General features: G+C 33.1%; 3 protein-coding genes across 3 annotated transcripts in view; 1 reads left to right on the forward strand and 2 right to left on the reverse strand.

The window, feature by feature from the left end:
* Positions 1-1,125: 1,125 nt before the first annotated feature.
* LOC119574262 (DNA-directed RNA polymerase III subunit RPC7-like) lies at positions 1,126-6,335 on the reverse strand. Its single transcript, XM_037921422.1, has 5 exons — positions 6,143-6,335; positions 3,767-3,943; positions 3,455-3,639; positions 3,198-3,282; positions 1,126-2,175 (listed from the first exon to the last, which is right to left on the reverse strand). The coding sequence occupies exon 5, from the start codon at positions 2,165-2,167 to the stop codon at positions 1,508-1,510; it is 660 nt and encodes a 219-aa protein (XP_037777350.1). The 5' UTR covers positions 2,168-2,175; positions 3,198-3,282; positions 3,455-3,639; positions 3,767-3,943; positions 6,143-6,335; the 3' UTR covers positions 1,126-1,507.
* A 440-nt stretch (positions 6,336-6,775) lies between these two features.
* Positions 6,776-11,937, forward strand: LOC119574261 (mitochondrial thiamine pyrophosphate carrier-like). Its single transcript, XM_037921420.1, has 7 exons — positions 6,776-6,936; positions 8,037-8,178; positions 8,443-8,595; positions 8,792-8,941; positions 9,147-9,315; positions 10,080-10,225; positions 11,222-11,937. Exons 2-7 carry the CDS (start codon positions 8,041-8,043, stop codon positions 11,423-11,425), a joined length of 960 nt encoding a protein of 319 aa, XP_037777348.1. The 5' UTR covers positions 6,776-6,936; positions 8,037-8,040; the 3' UTR covers positions 11,426-11,937.
* Positions 11,938-12,279: 342 nt separating this feature from the next.
* LOC119574263 overlaps positions 12,280-15,000 on the reverse strand; it is a 33,397-nt gene continuing 30,676 nt past the window's right edge. The window contains exons 4-6 of the mRNA XM_037921423.1: positions 14,564-15,000; positions 13,411-14,194; positions 12,280-13,149 (exon numbers count right to left, since the gene is read on the reverse strand). The exon at positions 14,564-15,000 is cut by the window's right edge and continues 86 nt beyond it. Of these exons, the coding sequence (XP_037777351.1) occupies positions 13,743-14,194; positions 14,564-15,000 (889 nt within the window). The 3' untranslated portion in view covers positions 12,280-13,149; positions 13,411-13,742. The remainder of the gene's footprint in view (positions 13,150-13,410; positions 14,195-14,563) is intronic.

Consider the following 15,000-nt stretch of genomic DNA (forward strand, 5'->3'; position numbering starts at 1 on the left):
GTGCTTATCAGGGTGGTCAAAACATTTCTGACATTGAGAGGACAGGACTCTCCACCATATAAACTTTATGGGGTCAAAAGTTACAAACGTTAATCGTAGCAATATTGATGTAGGACTTTTGGCAGCTTCTGGGAGGAACAGTGTAGCACAGCAGCCAGTGAGATGGAAACCATTCCAGTACAAGTATTATGGAAGGAGTGAGACTGGTTAGGAACAGGCTTGATAGCAAGGTTTTTCAGGGTAGATAATTCATGAGGTTGGACATCAACTGTTAATGGTGACAAGATGCGAGTGATCAGAATGGCTATGGGAGGAAACTTTACCTATTTGCTTATTTGGTTATTTTTGGTGAAACTGTTGAAAGAGGAGAATATTGTCAGAATAAGGGGAGAGAGTTGATCAAAGGAGAGCCAGAGGTCAGGGAACCGGAAAAGTTTAAGTCTGTGGGGCTAGTTGATTAAGGAGGAGCCTCAGTACCTTAATAAGGGTAATAGCTCACCCCTCAGGCCCCCATGCTTATGTTATCTATTCATTATAATATCTGCATTTCTGTGGATGCATTATCACACTTCTTTTTATGTATTCATTATGTTGATTCCTAAAAATCCTCCTATAACTCATTTGATTCCCATGACTAGTGCAGAGACATATTTTGGCTTTTATTTTTTTTTTTTTTTTTTTTTTTTTTTTTTTTTTTTTTTTTAAGCCTGAAAGCAATATATATATATATATAATATATATATATATATATATATATATATATATATATATATATATATATATACATATATATATATATATATATATATATATATTTACTTTAAAGAAAAAAAATGCAAAAAAAAGTTTGTTTGTTTTTTTCTTTGAAATCAGGACTGGAAAAATGAAGAAAAAAGGAAGTCCACAAGTCTCACTTGCACATTTACACTTGCACTCACTTTCAATTTTCTTTCTCTCCATCCCCCCCCCTCTCTCTCTCTCTCTCTCTCTCTCTCTCTCTCTCTCTCTCTCTCTCTCTCTCTCTCTCTCTCTCTCTCTCTCTCTCTCTCTCTCTCTCTCTCTCTCTCTCTAAAAAGAAAAGAAAGAAAGAAAGAAAAAACACGGTCAAGGAAAAGAAAACTATCATTTCACACTTCATTATTATTAAGATTATCTTATAAAGACAATAAATATATAAAATCAGCACATTTCTATGCATATCAAAAATGTTTTATTAAATACAAGAAAGTTTCCTTCAGTGCTATCATATAGTCATAGACTCTAGTAGCAATATATCTTTCATTCCACTAAATGATGATCAATTTCTCAAATAAGAAGCAAAGAATAAGATGAAAAAGATTAAAAATATTTTCAATTGTTTTGGAGTGAAAATAATTAAATGAAAAGGGCCTACCAGTTGCCATGGATCAATGATTTTTTTCTTCAAAACTTGGACATCTCTTTATAAATATACATTATTGATGATTGACTGGTTCATATGAGCAAAAATCTATTTATTTGAAATGCACTAAAAAACACCACCTTCTTCAAGGGCATCGTCTTCTTCATCAATATAACTATCACCATTATCAAAATAATTATTGACATAATCTGTACCTTCATCGAGCTCTTCATCATCCTCTTCTAATTCCTCTATCTCTTCACCCTCAGGTTTACCCTCTTCTTCTCCTTCCTCTTCAACCCCTTCCTTACTCTGTGTTTCTTCCTTTTTCTGTAGTGCCTCTAATGCCTCACTTACATTTAGGTCTTTCACTTTTGCCTTTTTGACATCGGACTTTTTAGTCCAACTTTTTCTCTTCTTTGCTGTGGTACTAGAATGACTGAGTTCCTTCGGACACCGAGACCAGTTTATATTCAACTGCCCACGATGACTTGCTAGTAACTGATATCTATCTGAGTATCTTTCAATATCAGGTCTCTTTACTCCTGGATGAATATAGTACTGTGAATTTTGCATGTGTTCTCGGAATTCTTTCTTCACCACTAAGAGGTAGGATTCGGCTAGGTTTTTTTCTTGTGCAGGCTGCACCGGGCGGAACTCAAGTGGAGGGTAAGTTTCTGGTGGCCCAACAACTCTCTCAGGTAAGACCTCTCCTTTCTGAACTCCCAGCTGCTCATAGGTCATGCCCCTCCCCCTGCCTCGACCTCCACGACCTCTTCCACCCATTCTGACGGCTAGAAGGAAAATGCCAAGCCAAGAGTTATGGATCAAATTTACCTCTACACAAATTACAGACATTTTATGGCCAAAGTTAGCATGAGGAATTTATCAATAATTTATAAATGAGGAAGAGGAAAACCTTTTGGATCATAAGCTACTTATTACTGTCATTATCATTATTATTCTCATGAACACTAATATCATTAGTAGTAGTATTGTTATTATAAAAAGAATAAGAAAAATCCTTAATTAAATTATATTTCAATATTAATCATAACTATATGAAATTTATGATTTATGACCAAGAAAATTTCTTAAACTATCATACATATGTGTTATATATATAATATAATATATAAAATATACAAAATATACAAAATATATTATATATACATACACATACACATATACATATACATATACGTATACATATACATACACATACATATATATGCTTATTTTTTAATGTTACTTCTGGTAATGATAAAATAAACAAGGTGATATTACTTGACTACTACTACTAATGAAAATGATGATGATAATAATAATAATACTGATAATAATTATGAGAAAAATGAGAAAATAGCTAACAACAAAAAAAATAACAACAGCAACACAGGCAAGTATAATAAAAACAACAACAATAAGTATAATAATAATAATAATAATAAAACAGTGATAACTACATGTACATATATATGGACAGAATTTAAACATTATATCTAAAAAGAGCTGCTTCTATGTGAAACATAAAAGAAAGTAATTTCATATAAATGTATCAATTGCATTAAAGATATATGAATAAAACCTACAAATCTTCAAATATGATTAACTACTGAAGTGAACACAAACATACATACTGATTTATCTATGCATAATTAATTAGAGAAAGAATAGAGAAAAAAAAAAAAATTGCCACATATTTTTTTTTCCCCAGCATCCTGGATAGGATACTATATTGCCATAAAAAGTGCATTCATTTTCTACAAGACTCATCTTTTCATACAATAACAGACAGAATCTATGCCTTACATACTTTTACAACGTTGTGCTTAATTCGTTGCAAGTTGCTTCTCCTTGGGTAATGTTACACTTTCTTCTTCATACACAGCAAAATCATCCTGAAATATGCATGATATTACAACAAGTACTATACTGCATCACACAAGCAATCCAGGGAACTAAATTAAAGCTGAAAGGGTATCACCAAGATTATAATGGTCTTCATAATCACCACAGGACTAAAAATATATAGCATTTTTTAAAATACAAAATCCTTCAAGAACCACTTACTGGATCATATATAACTTTGACAATAAGAGAACAGCTTGGACAAGTAGCTGTGTCTTCTCCTACAGCCAATTCTTCCTTAGTTATCTGAAATCGATCTCCACATGGACAAGGATAATAATAGGTCTCCGTTTCCTCGTCAAAGTCAAAATCTTCAATCTCTATTTCGTCGTGATATACGGACATATCTGAAGAAAGGAAGGATCATTAGACAATTTTCAATTATTTAAATTCCTTTTTTTCATCCTCTCTTACAGCTTAAGGGATGAGAACTCTCCCATTATTTTATGTAACTGAGCATGAAAATAATTTCACCTAGAACTGGCAGTCTTGAGATCCATTTATGATGTCTTTCTGTGCTCCAGAAAGATCTCCTTTATCTGATTGATACACATATGCTTAATTAAGTCTATGTTTTCTTTTTTCTCAGTCAGTGTCATACATTTTCTCTCATTCAAGCTGCCTGTTTTCAATAAATGAGGATCACACTTTCTGGAATGAATCAAATTTAACAGTTGGATAGTATCTCCACTGGATGAATGAATAACACTTGCAGACTTGTTTATAATATCATTGTTTACTGCTATGCTACATATGTACACCATACCTAGATAAATGTATAACATATATAATTACATAAATACATATATGTATGTGTATATATGTGTGTAATTATATATATATATAATATATATATATATATTATATATATAATATATATATAATTATCATATTATATATATATATAATAATATATACATATATATATATACATATAATATATAATAATCATATATATATTACTATATATTATAATATATAATATATATATATATATATATATATATATATATATTATATATATATATATAATATATATATATACATTATATATTTATATATATATATTATATTATATATATAATATATTTATATATATATATATATATATATATATATATATATATATATATATATATATATTGAACCGTATTCATATTGACAAATGTAGACAAGGTATGAATGAGAATGAATATCTTCACAATACATGAGATGTATTTGACCGGTTTCGAATGCGTCTTCGTCAGAAATATATGTATTTCTGACGAAGATGCATTCGACACCGGTCAAATACATCTCTTGTATTGTGAAGATATTCATTCTCATTCATACCTTGTCTACATATATATATAATATACATATATATATTATATATAGTTATCGATATATATAATATATATATATAGATATATATATGTATTATATATATATATATATATATATATATATATATTATTATATATTATATATATATATATATATATAATATTTATATATATATATTATATAATTATATATATATATATATATATATGTATATATATGTATATGTATATGTATATATAAATATTATGTATATGTATATATATATATATATATATATATATATATGTATATATATATATATATATATATATATATATATATATATATATATATATATATATGTATGTATATATATATATAGCCTCTTTCACCACATAGGCTGAAGTTCACTATCTGACTTGCTCTAATATCTACCACTTACAACCTATGCACTGGGCTGACATTATGTAATTTAAGTAGGATACTGATAATATTGTCAAAACTAGTGAATTCTTGAGAATCTTGATTCATAAAAATGGCCCATGAGAAACAACTGGAAGGGTCTTGGGGGCACCACTGATAAGACCTTGGGCTTTTGAAGGGCCTAGGGGTCCACTAGAAAGTTCAAGTAGGAACCACTGGATGTGCTGAGGCACACTTGGTAAGTCCTGGGAACTGCCACTGGAAAGGCCTACGGGCCACCAGGGTAATGGCATCGGGGCACCACTGGAAATTCTGTGGGGGAACTAATGGATGAGCTGAGGGGGAGCCAAAGGGGACCCTTGTAAGGTAGAAGTGTATATAATTGGAAGGGTCTAGGGGCCAGCAATGGAAGAGCAAAGGGAAACCATTCAAAGAACCAAGGGAGGCCCACATTGTGTTGTGCTTTGGGCAACAGATAGTGATTTATTGTGAACTAAGGAACCAGTCCAAACCCTACTTTATCAAATGTATGTGGAAGAGACTACTAAAATAGAGCAGAAAGCACTCAGGCCATAATATAGCATTAAGTGGTATAGTCTTGATTAAGTTCTTCAAGTTGAATACCAAATACCACTATATTCTGTAACAATGACAGACTTGCAAATAGAGGATCAGGAGCAAGAAAAGAAGAAAATATTTCAGGGTAACTTGATAATTTTGAAGAAATCCTAATTTGCAATAATGATGTAACTATTATATATATAAAATGCTGAAAATCCTTCATTCATCCTCATTTTCAGGCACCATGTCAGTTGCCAGGAAATTATGCAACGGAGACAGTGATTTCGTATGACAAATTGGTCAAGACATACATGATTTCGGCCGCACTTCAAACACGCATTTACCCTCCCAGGCCGAGCCACATGTAAAATTCCTTGCGAACTTGTCGTGTCTTCAGAGAAAACCGCTGACGCAACGCAAAGACCAAGTACATGTATACTATTTCCTACACATTTAAAGATATTGCCTTTTATAACGAGCCACACTACTTACTTCGCTTGGCTTACTCTACACAGAAATGACAACACCACTATTAAGCTACTTTAACATGAGGAAACGCACGTCCTCGCCGCAGACCCGCTCGCTCGCTCCTCGGGACTTCGTCTGCTGGCTGCTCCCTTATTTTTTCCTTGGGATGTTTACTGGCGCAAGTGCGTCTTTTATTTGTTTTTGGTCGTTTATAAAACCCTACGACGCATGTTCTTTTTTATGAATTTCCCTTTGAAGTTATTAAGATGTAATGTGATTTTGTGTTGTCGTTCGTGACTTCCTGTCGGCGAACTTTAAGGGTTTTATAAGTTGTAATTTATTATATATATATATATTTTTTTTATAAGAATAAACTTATACATACAATTATCATGTTACTAATATATCAATTTTTTTGGTTAAATAAAAGAAGCTAACACGCTGATGCAGTATGTTTTTTTAGCTTTACCTTTCCTTGATTACATCAAGGAAAGGTAAAGGTTCGATCTTTAGCAAATATTCCTGATATTTAGTGAAAGTTTGGTTTTCCCTTGATTATTAAGAAAATTTTATATTTTGATATATGTGTATGTAGATGGATTATATAAATGAGTGCATACATATATACATATGCACATACGCAAGGTAAATAATAAAAAAGTCTGATACTACAGAAACCCGGATAGGTCTGGATTAGATTACAAAAACGCCTCCGAATATAAACAAGGCATCGTCTGCGAAACACGAAGTTCGCCGGACGTGCAGTGGTATAGGGAGTACAATAGTATAGACTAAAACCCTAGAAAAGAAGAAAGAAGTGTAATGGAAAGTAATTTGAGAAACCCGCTACATCACACGCAATAAAAGAGTTTTGGCATTGTTTGAAGGCAAGAATTATTGTTAGTGAATGTCTTGAGTATAGAACTTTATGTGTAGAATGAAAACAGACTCTTATTCAGATTATATACTTATTGAATTGAGAACAGCCTTTATATTAAGTAATCCTTGGCATTTGGCTTTCATTGTCAGTCATCATCATTATCAAGAAAATTATTGTTGATTATAATGATGTTGATGTTATTGTTGATGATGACAATGGGTATAGTAATATGATAAAGTTTATAATACTGTTGATAGGCTTATAGTAGATTACAGCAATACTGATAATGATAACAACACCTGCAGTAATAGCAATTAGAAAAAAATGAATATGATAATGTACCAGATAGATTTGTTGGTCTTTGCTTGAGCTCTAAAAACTTGCAGTAATTGCATGTGGTAGTGGGGGTTTATCTGAAAGTTTTACCTTGATAGTAATATTAATAGTGTGGAAAATCATTTTTAGATCAGTTTTGCTATTTGTGAATTAAAAAAATATTGTCATTATCATTTGTTTTATGACCAGCAGGAGTAGTGATAGGACTGTTATTATCATAATTAAGGTTATTTCTTATTATTATTTTCATTATTAGCATTATCATCACACATTAATATATAATGATAATGATAATTTGAAGTGCACATCAGAACTTTGAAAGATGATGATAAATAATAATATGCTGCACCTGCTGTTAACTCTATGGAATAGGTATTTTACTTGGCATAATTTGAGTAGGAAATTGCTGTCTTTGTATATCAGCATTGTAGAATTGTTATTATTTTCTGTAATATAATTAAATGCAAATTATCTTTGGTGAATTATTTTATAGCTACTGTTGCAACATGTAAGTTATATTATGAACCAGACTTTTCCAAACTAGGCTATGCAATAGTCTATGTAAGTTTTGTGTGAATAAACTGAGGGAGCAGTGATAAGCAAAACATTGTATCATGCACTTTATGTGATTTTCTTTTAGTAGTTGTCTCATGCTCAAACATCAGCTTCATATCTTCCATTTCCCATATCACAATATTTGATAATTCTTACTCTGAAGTGTTTTTTCTTTACAAGAGATAGAGTAGTAATGGTATGTTTGCCTTTTCTTAGAATAATGGGTAGCTATGTAGGATATAAAGAAGACCAGGATGTTCAGCTCACTCCAGGAGACCATGCTGTTGCTGGTGCTGTAAGTGGAATGGTCACTCGAGCTCTTATCCAGCCCCTTGATGTTCTTAAAATTAGGTTTCAGGTAAATACAAATGCAGGTCTCCTTTTAGATGCTGTTGCAAAAATAATAAGAGTACAGAGTGGAGAATATTGATATAAAGATTACTTTCAAATTGTTAAATGAGTTGAATGCCAGATGTGTTCACATTTTTACTACTGTATTAAATGAAAATAAACTTAAAATTATATACCTGAAAAACGGATTTTTTCCCTTTTGAAAGACAGTTGATTAAGTCTTTAAGTATTTTGTTTTGGTATTTAACTCACTTTTTCATATTTCTAAAAGCTACAAATTGAACCAACTACGAGGCATGGCGGAGGGCTGTACCATGGGATTTTCCAAAGTCTTTTCACAATTGCAAAAAGTGAAGGTCCTTCAGCACTCTGGAAAGGGCATCTTCCAGCTCAAGCACTAAGTGTTGGATATGGTGTTGCACAGGTAAGATAATTTCTTAGTTTGTTTTCTAAAATCTGACCAAATCTATATCTTGTTGTAACTCAGAATAGTAGAAGAATGATCAGTGTTTAGGTTTGAATAAAGATTTGTGGAACAAAAAAATGACTTCATTATAGGACAAGATCAAACTCTTTTATTACTATGTAAACCATATATATATATTCATAAATTCTTTCAGTTCTGGAGTTATGCAGTTCTTACCAAGGCAGCCACTGAACATGGTTTCCCACATGGACTGTGTGGAGGACTTGCGGGAGTTTGTGGAACATTGCTATCTATGCCATGTGATGTTTTACGTACCAGAATGGTTGCACAAGGAACTCCAAAGGTTGATTCCTATTTCTGAGTTTTGGAAATGTTTCCTAAAATCAGAAAATCTTGATTTCATTACATTTTGAGTGAAAAAAATGGCAAACATAATTTTTCTGTAAGATTATTCTCAGATTTATTTATTTTCCCCTCTCTTTTGCTCATGCATACAACATTGTGTAATACAAAGATTAGTTATTACAATTAATTATTTCATTTCATAGTATTACAGTGGCATGATGGATGCAGCAGTGAAGATGGTTCGGCAAGAAGGAGCTTTAAGCTTATGGCGTGGGTTTCTGCCAACTGTTGCTATGAATGCTCCAAGTTCAGGACTCATCTTCTATTTCTATCATGTGTTTCTTGCACTTTCTAATAACCTTATTGGCGATGGTAAGATTTGACACAGAAATGTAATTTATTTTTGCAAATGGAAAAATACTTTATTAATTTATATTGATGTACTGGAAAAAATACACAACTTCATGCTAGTTGTTTTACTTAGATATATCAGTTCATAGTGATAACAAATTTTTTTTAATGAAATTGTGTATTCCTTTGTCAAACAAAAATATGATTCATAAGTTTATGAAATTAATTTATGTATTCCATTCATAATCTATTCACTGCATTAAACAAATGATTTATATGTAATAGGGAACTTTTTCTATTTAATGATTATTTGTATGAGTGCTTAGATGTATGTATCTGATGATGATTAAAGTCATGATGATAATGATTGCAATAATGATAAAGATGTTAATAATAACAGTAATGATGATGATAATGTTAATAATGATAATGCTAGTATAATGATGGTGATAATGATAATGGTTATGGTAATGGTAATGGTAATAATGATAATGATAATAATAATAACAATATGATATGTATGATAATAATGATGATAAGGGTAATTATAACAATAATAATGATGATGATAATGATAATGATGAGGATAATAATAATAACAACAATAATAATAAAGATGATAAAGATATAATGACAAGGAAAACAGGATTGATGATGATAGTGATCATGAAAATTGTATTACTAATAAAAGTGATGACAATGATGATGACTATGATGGAGATGATATGGGATATATAGTGTGAAGTGCTTTGTTTGTTAATTGGCCTGTCTTTGCTTCTCTCCAGTGAGCCATCTTCCCTGGCTGAGCTGCAGCGCTGTGAGTGGCATGGCTGCAGGTGTGTGCGCCAAAGTCATTACCTACCCTCTTGATGTTCTTAAAAAGAGAATGCAGATTCGAGGGTTTGAAAATAACAGAAAGCAGTTTGGAAAGGTATGTTCTTACACTCTGACATCTGTTTTCATAGGCAGATAGGTTCTCTTAAGTTGCACTTGTATTTGTTATATGGTTCTGTGGAATATTATTTTCCTGTGGCTGATTCGTGGTCTTTCCCTTCTACAAGCATGTCCTTCTTTTTCTCTTCCTTTATTTCTCAGTTGAATTGTTCTATAGAGATAACAGTAATGGTAATGGAAATAATGATAATGACAATGATAATGATGATGATAATAGTAATGATATTAATGATATTGATAGTGATAATGATATTAATAGCGATAGTAATGATAATGATATTAATAGTGATATTGATATTAATAATGATAATGATATTAATAATGATAATGATATTGATAATAATAATAATAATGATGATGATTATAATGATTATGCTAATACTAATGATAATAATGATAGTAATAATAATAATAATAATAAGTGATAATGATAATTGTAATAATTATAATAAAAAGTAATGATAGTTAATGATAATGATACAGATAATGATAATGATGATGATACTAATAACAATGGTGATGATAAAAATGATAAAAATAATGATACCAATAATGATGATGATGATGAAAATAATAATAATGATTATGATAATAACAATAATAATAAGAATAGTGAATAATAATAATGATGATGATGATAATGATAATGATAATAATAGTCAACAACAGTCATGATGATGATGATGATAAAGATAATGATAATGCTAATAATGATAATGATGATGATGATGATGATGATGGTGATGATTGTTATAATTATTACTATTATTGTTATTAATATTGTCCCTACTTATTATTGTTGTTTTTGTTTTTTATGTTACTGTATTTGTTATGTTATTGCTAATACTGTGATGCATACTATGAAGGATATTTATCATTGTATTATGAATATTATTGATATTGATAGTAATATCAGAATTAGGTTTTTATCAAATGCTGACTACAATTCTAATTTTTATTATTCCTTCCACAGGTTATTGTATATACAAATGTATGGAAGTACATATCAACTGTGATGTATGAAGAGGGCTTCCAGGCATGGTTTAAAGGACTTTGGCCAAGCATGCTCAAAAGTGGCTTGGCAACAGGTGTCATATTTGTTTCATATGAAGCCACCTGTTATGTTATTGCTGTTGCCCGTGGAAAGAATACTGGTCCAGAAGACACCAGTACGTGATAGTGATAATATCTTTCTCTTTCTCTTTTTGAGGAATCTCGAATTCAGTCAAAATTGTTTCAGAGTAATGAAACCCTCAGAGAAATTACCTTGTAGGTAATACTTGTATATATAGTTCTCATCCCTCTAAAACATATGAACCCAGATGTGGCATATTTTTCTATACAGTCTTAATTTTATCCCACTTTTTAGGAATTCTTTAATGATATGTCAGATTATCTTATTAGATTATGTTTCTGATTCAGTTGATATTAATTACTATGGCAATATGAATCCAAATATCTTGAAAACAGTTACCTGTGATAATAATTTAGAAAACACAGAGAAAGATTTCTTAGACATAGGTTTTGTACAGTGTATATATTTTTTGTGAATATGATGATGTTCATCATTTTGTGGATTCTTTCATAATGTTGCATACTGAAAAGGTATGATTACACATATGCTATATGCAGTAGTTATGTCTGTAGGATTTTAATTAAAGGCTGCTCTATGCAGACATTTAGAGCATATCTGTTTTTTTTTATTTCCATGCCTTCAGCATTTACTTTTCTTATGTAAATATACATGGTCAAGTATGGTGTTGGCAGTTTTAGGAAAACAAAAAATAGATGCTGGTCAAATATTTTATTCTAGATACACATATAATTTATAAATCAAGATGTTATGTTTTATATATACTGTATGTGGATATACTTCAATATATATGTGTGTGTGTGTGTGTGTGTGTGTGTGTGTGTGTGTGTGTGTGTGTGTGTGTGTGTGTGTGTGTGTGTGTGTGTGTGTGTGTGTGTGTGTGTGTGGTGTGGGTGTGTGTGTGTGGGTGTGGGTGTGGGTGTGGGTGTGGGTGTGGGTGTGGGTGTGGGTGTGGGTGTGAGTGTGGGTGTGGGTGTGTGTGTGAGGGGGGGGCGCTTATTTATATATTCATACAACTTTAATTGAAACAAGTATTCTTACAACAGGCAAGAGGTGATATAAAGAGAAATCGGTCTAAAATAAGTGACTAGTGCTGATACATCTACACTAAGTAAAAAGTTAATGCCTATATATTCATTAGAAGCATTTACAAAAGAAAACATTTTCTGCAGTGCAGTGATATCTCCCTTCTGAAGAAATATAACAAATGCAACTGTAATAACTACGTCAATATAACAATAACAACGCAACAGTAACAAAATATACAATCAAATATGGCATATTCCATGAATGTAATGTACTTTTACTCATGTTTATAAAGCACAAACATGGCTTTAGAACTATTGGCTAATTTCAAAAGTGCCCCAAAGACTCGCACACTGAAAAAGTCATGCACACAAACTCAAAAATTCCTAAATACAAAATCATAACTGCAGCCGAATGCAAAAACACTTTTTGTCACTCATAAATATTTAATACGACATTCAGAATGAAATCTTCCACATTCAGTGTTTTATCTCCAGACACTAAGAGGAATGACATGGTCATATATAAAATTATATATACACACAGGAGAGGCACTAAAAGGAAGACATGCTAATGTTTTGGAAGGTTAAAGGTCAAATATTCATCTCAGGAAATCATAATTATTCATGAATAAGTGTGAATAGGATAATTATAACTCTTGTGTAAGGACCTTCACTGTGAGCCAACGGACTACTTCGCGCCATATTGGGAGGATGTCTGTATTTATTACTTCACGAGCCTTCATATCGCATTGGTATCGGTACCCATCACACTGCTCTAACCTGTGAATAAATGCAAAATTTTAGTCAGTACATTAAGTCAGAGGTGATTTACATAAAAGCAATAACATTTTGATCATTATATGCACTGAGCCCTTTTTATTTTTCTTCCTTCGTTACTTTAGACTCCAAAAGAAGGAAAAAAGCACCACTGTTTAGCAGTGATTACTTTCTCGCCAATCCTCAGTTCCCAGCAGTAAGGACTAATTCCTCCCTTTTCCTAACTCAGCTACAGCGGCTTTAGAGGTATCACAATACACTCACCTGTCCTTTCCTTCTCGCACGGCCTCAATGTAGGACAGGAGCCTCCCGCCCTCAGCTGTATGTCGTAACTGCTGGCTCAGCTCCCAGATGTTGCCTGAGATCCTGAAGGAAAATAACTAAATTAGTTCATGATAAACAATTCGTATTTTAAGGCCTTGTGTTAAGTTCGCAGAGAGAGACAAAGACCGTTTATTTAGGAAGACATACAAATGTATACTTGCAAAGACTTAATTTGCCGTCGAAGTTGAATGAAAAGGGAGGAACTTAAACGTAAATATTTAATTTACGATGAAAGCATGCTAGGGAAGCAAAGCATCTCTAAGAGTGACTCGTCAATATCCGAAGTGGACTTGCCTAGTTTCACTACCGATCAGGTCCGACAGTGGAGCGAAGGTTTCTGGGTCGCGGGACACCTCACACAGGACTCGGCGCCGACAGTCTTCGCGGTCCAGGTGGAGGTTGTTGAAAAAATAGTCAAGGCGGGAGAGACGCATTGACACGTCCAGACGTTTGACATCTGTCGCTCCAGATGGAACTTCATCGAAGGAAGTCAGGTGGAAGGGAGGTGTGATGTCTTGCGAAGAGGAAGAAGGATAGCTAGATGATGAAGACGAGGATGATGAAGAATGAGATGATGAAGAAGGATATGATGATGATGATGATGATGGATATGACGATGAAGGATATGAAGATGACGAGGGACGAGAAAAAAAGGTGGGCCTTGAGGAGAACGACGGCCGAGGACGCTCTTCAGGGACGTCAATGGGTTTGATGAGGTCAAGACCTGAAGAAGGAGACAGCGTGAAGGTGTAACATTAAACCAGAATATGTATCGAAGTGTTCCAAAAGAACCCACAGCTTATCCACTGAATCATATATAGTAACTTCATAAGATAAGTTAGACAGTTGCCAAGAAACAATGAAAATATAGTATATGAAGAGAAGGAAAATGCGAAGACAGAAAGAAATGCATGAAGTTCGAATTGGAATCTTTGTAGTACTAGTGATTTCATAATGCATTAACCACATATAGTACTGCGGGTTTGTGGGCCTGATATATTGCCGCAATTATATTAAATTCTATATTGTGAAAACAATGGGTCGGGCGCACGATCTACATTTTTCAACAAGAAAGTAACATGAGCCTACGCACCTGGCCTCTTTGTAGCACTGTCGTGAATATTATTATGCGAGAGAACATGGTCGTTGCCCCACAAGAGCCGGTCGTTGTTCGTGGGCCTCGACGACGACGTTATCAGCGTTGCCGTGGGCCTCACCTGCTCCCCACCGCTCACAGGCCCTCCGATAGTGGTCCAGCCGTCGTCATCTGCGGCGTCCCTCTTGCTTCGGGACTTGGGGAGCGAGTACGTATTGACCTCGTTGACGTCGCTCCCCGTGAAGTATCCGAGGTACGGCATGACCCAGTCCAAGAACTTCTGGACGCCTTGCTCCACCACGGGGCTTCCCACATCGCCCAGAAGTTCACCGATGGTTGAATTCTCGGAGAGGTGCTTCAGGAAGAGGGAGGATATGTACGCCGTCGGGTTGTTTGAGCGCAAGGCCTCCTCCAGGTCTCGCCCCGTCACAAAG

Source organism: Penaeus monodon, chromosome 6 (genome assembly GCF_015228065.2).
Source record: "Penaeus monodon isolate SGIC_2016 chromosome 6, NSTDA_Pmon_1, whole genome shotgun sequence".
NCBI lineage: Eukaryota > Metazoa > Arthropoda > Malacostraca > Decapoda > Penaeidae > Penaeus > Penaeus monodon.

Coding starts and splice junctions, on each gene's coding strand:
- LOC119574261 (XM_037921420.1), top strand. CDS start 8,041: ATGGGTAGCTATGTAGGATATAAAGAAGACCAGGATGTTCAGCTCACT. Junction 8,179..8,442: donor TTCTTAAAATTAGGTTTCAG/GTAAATACAAAT, acceptor TATTTCTAAAAG/CTACAAATTGAACCAACTAC. Junction 8,596..8,791: donor TTGGATATGGTGTTGCACAG/GTAAGATAATTT, acceptor AAATTCTTTCAG/TTCTGGAGTTATGCAGTTCT.
- LOC119574262 (XM_037921422.1), bottom strand. CDS start 2,167: ATGGGTGGAAGAGGTCGTGGAGGTCGAGGCAGGGGGAGGGGCATGACC.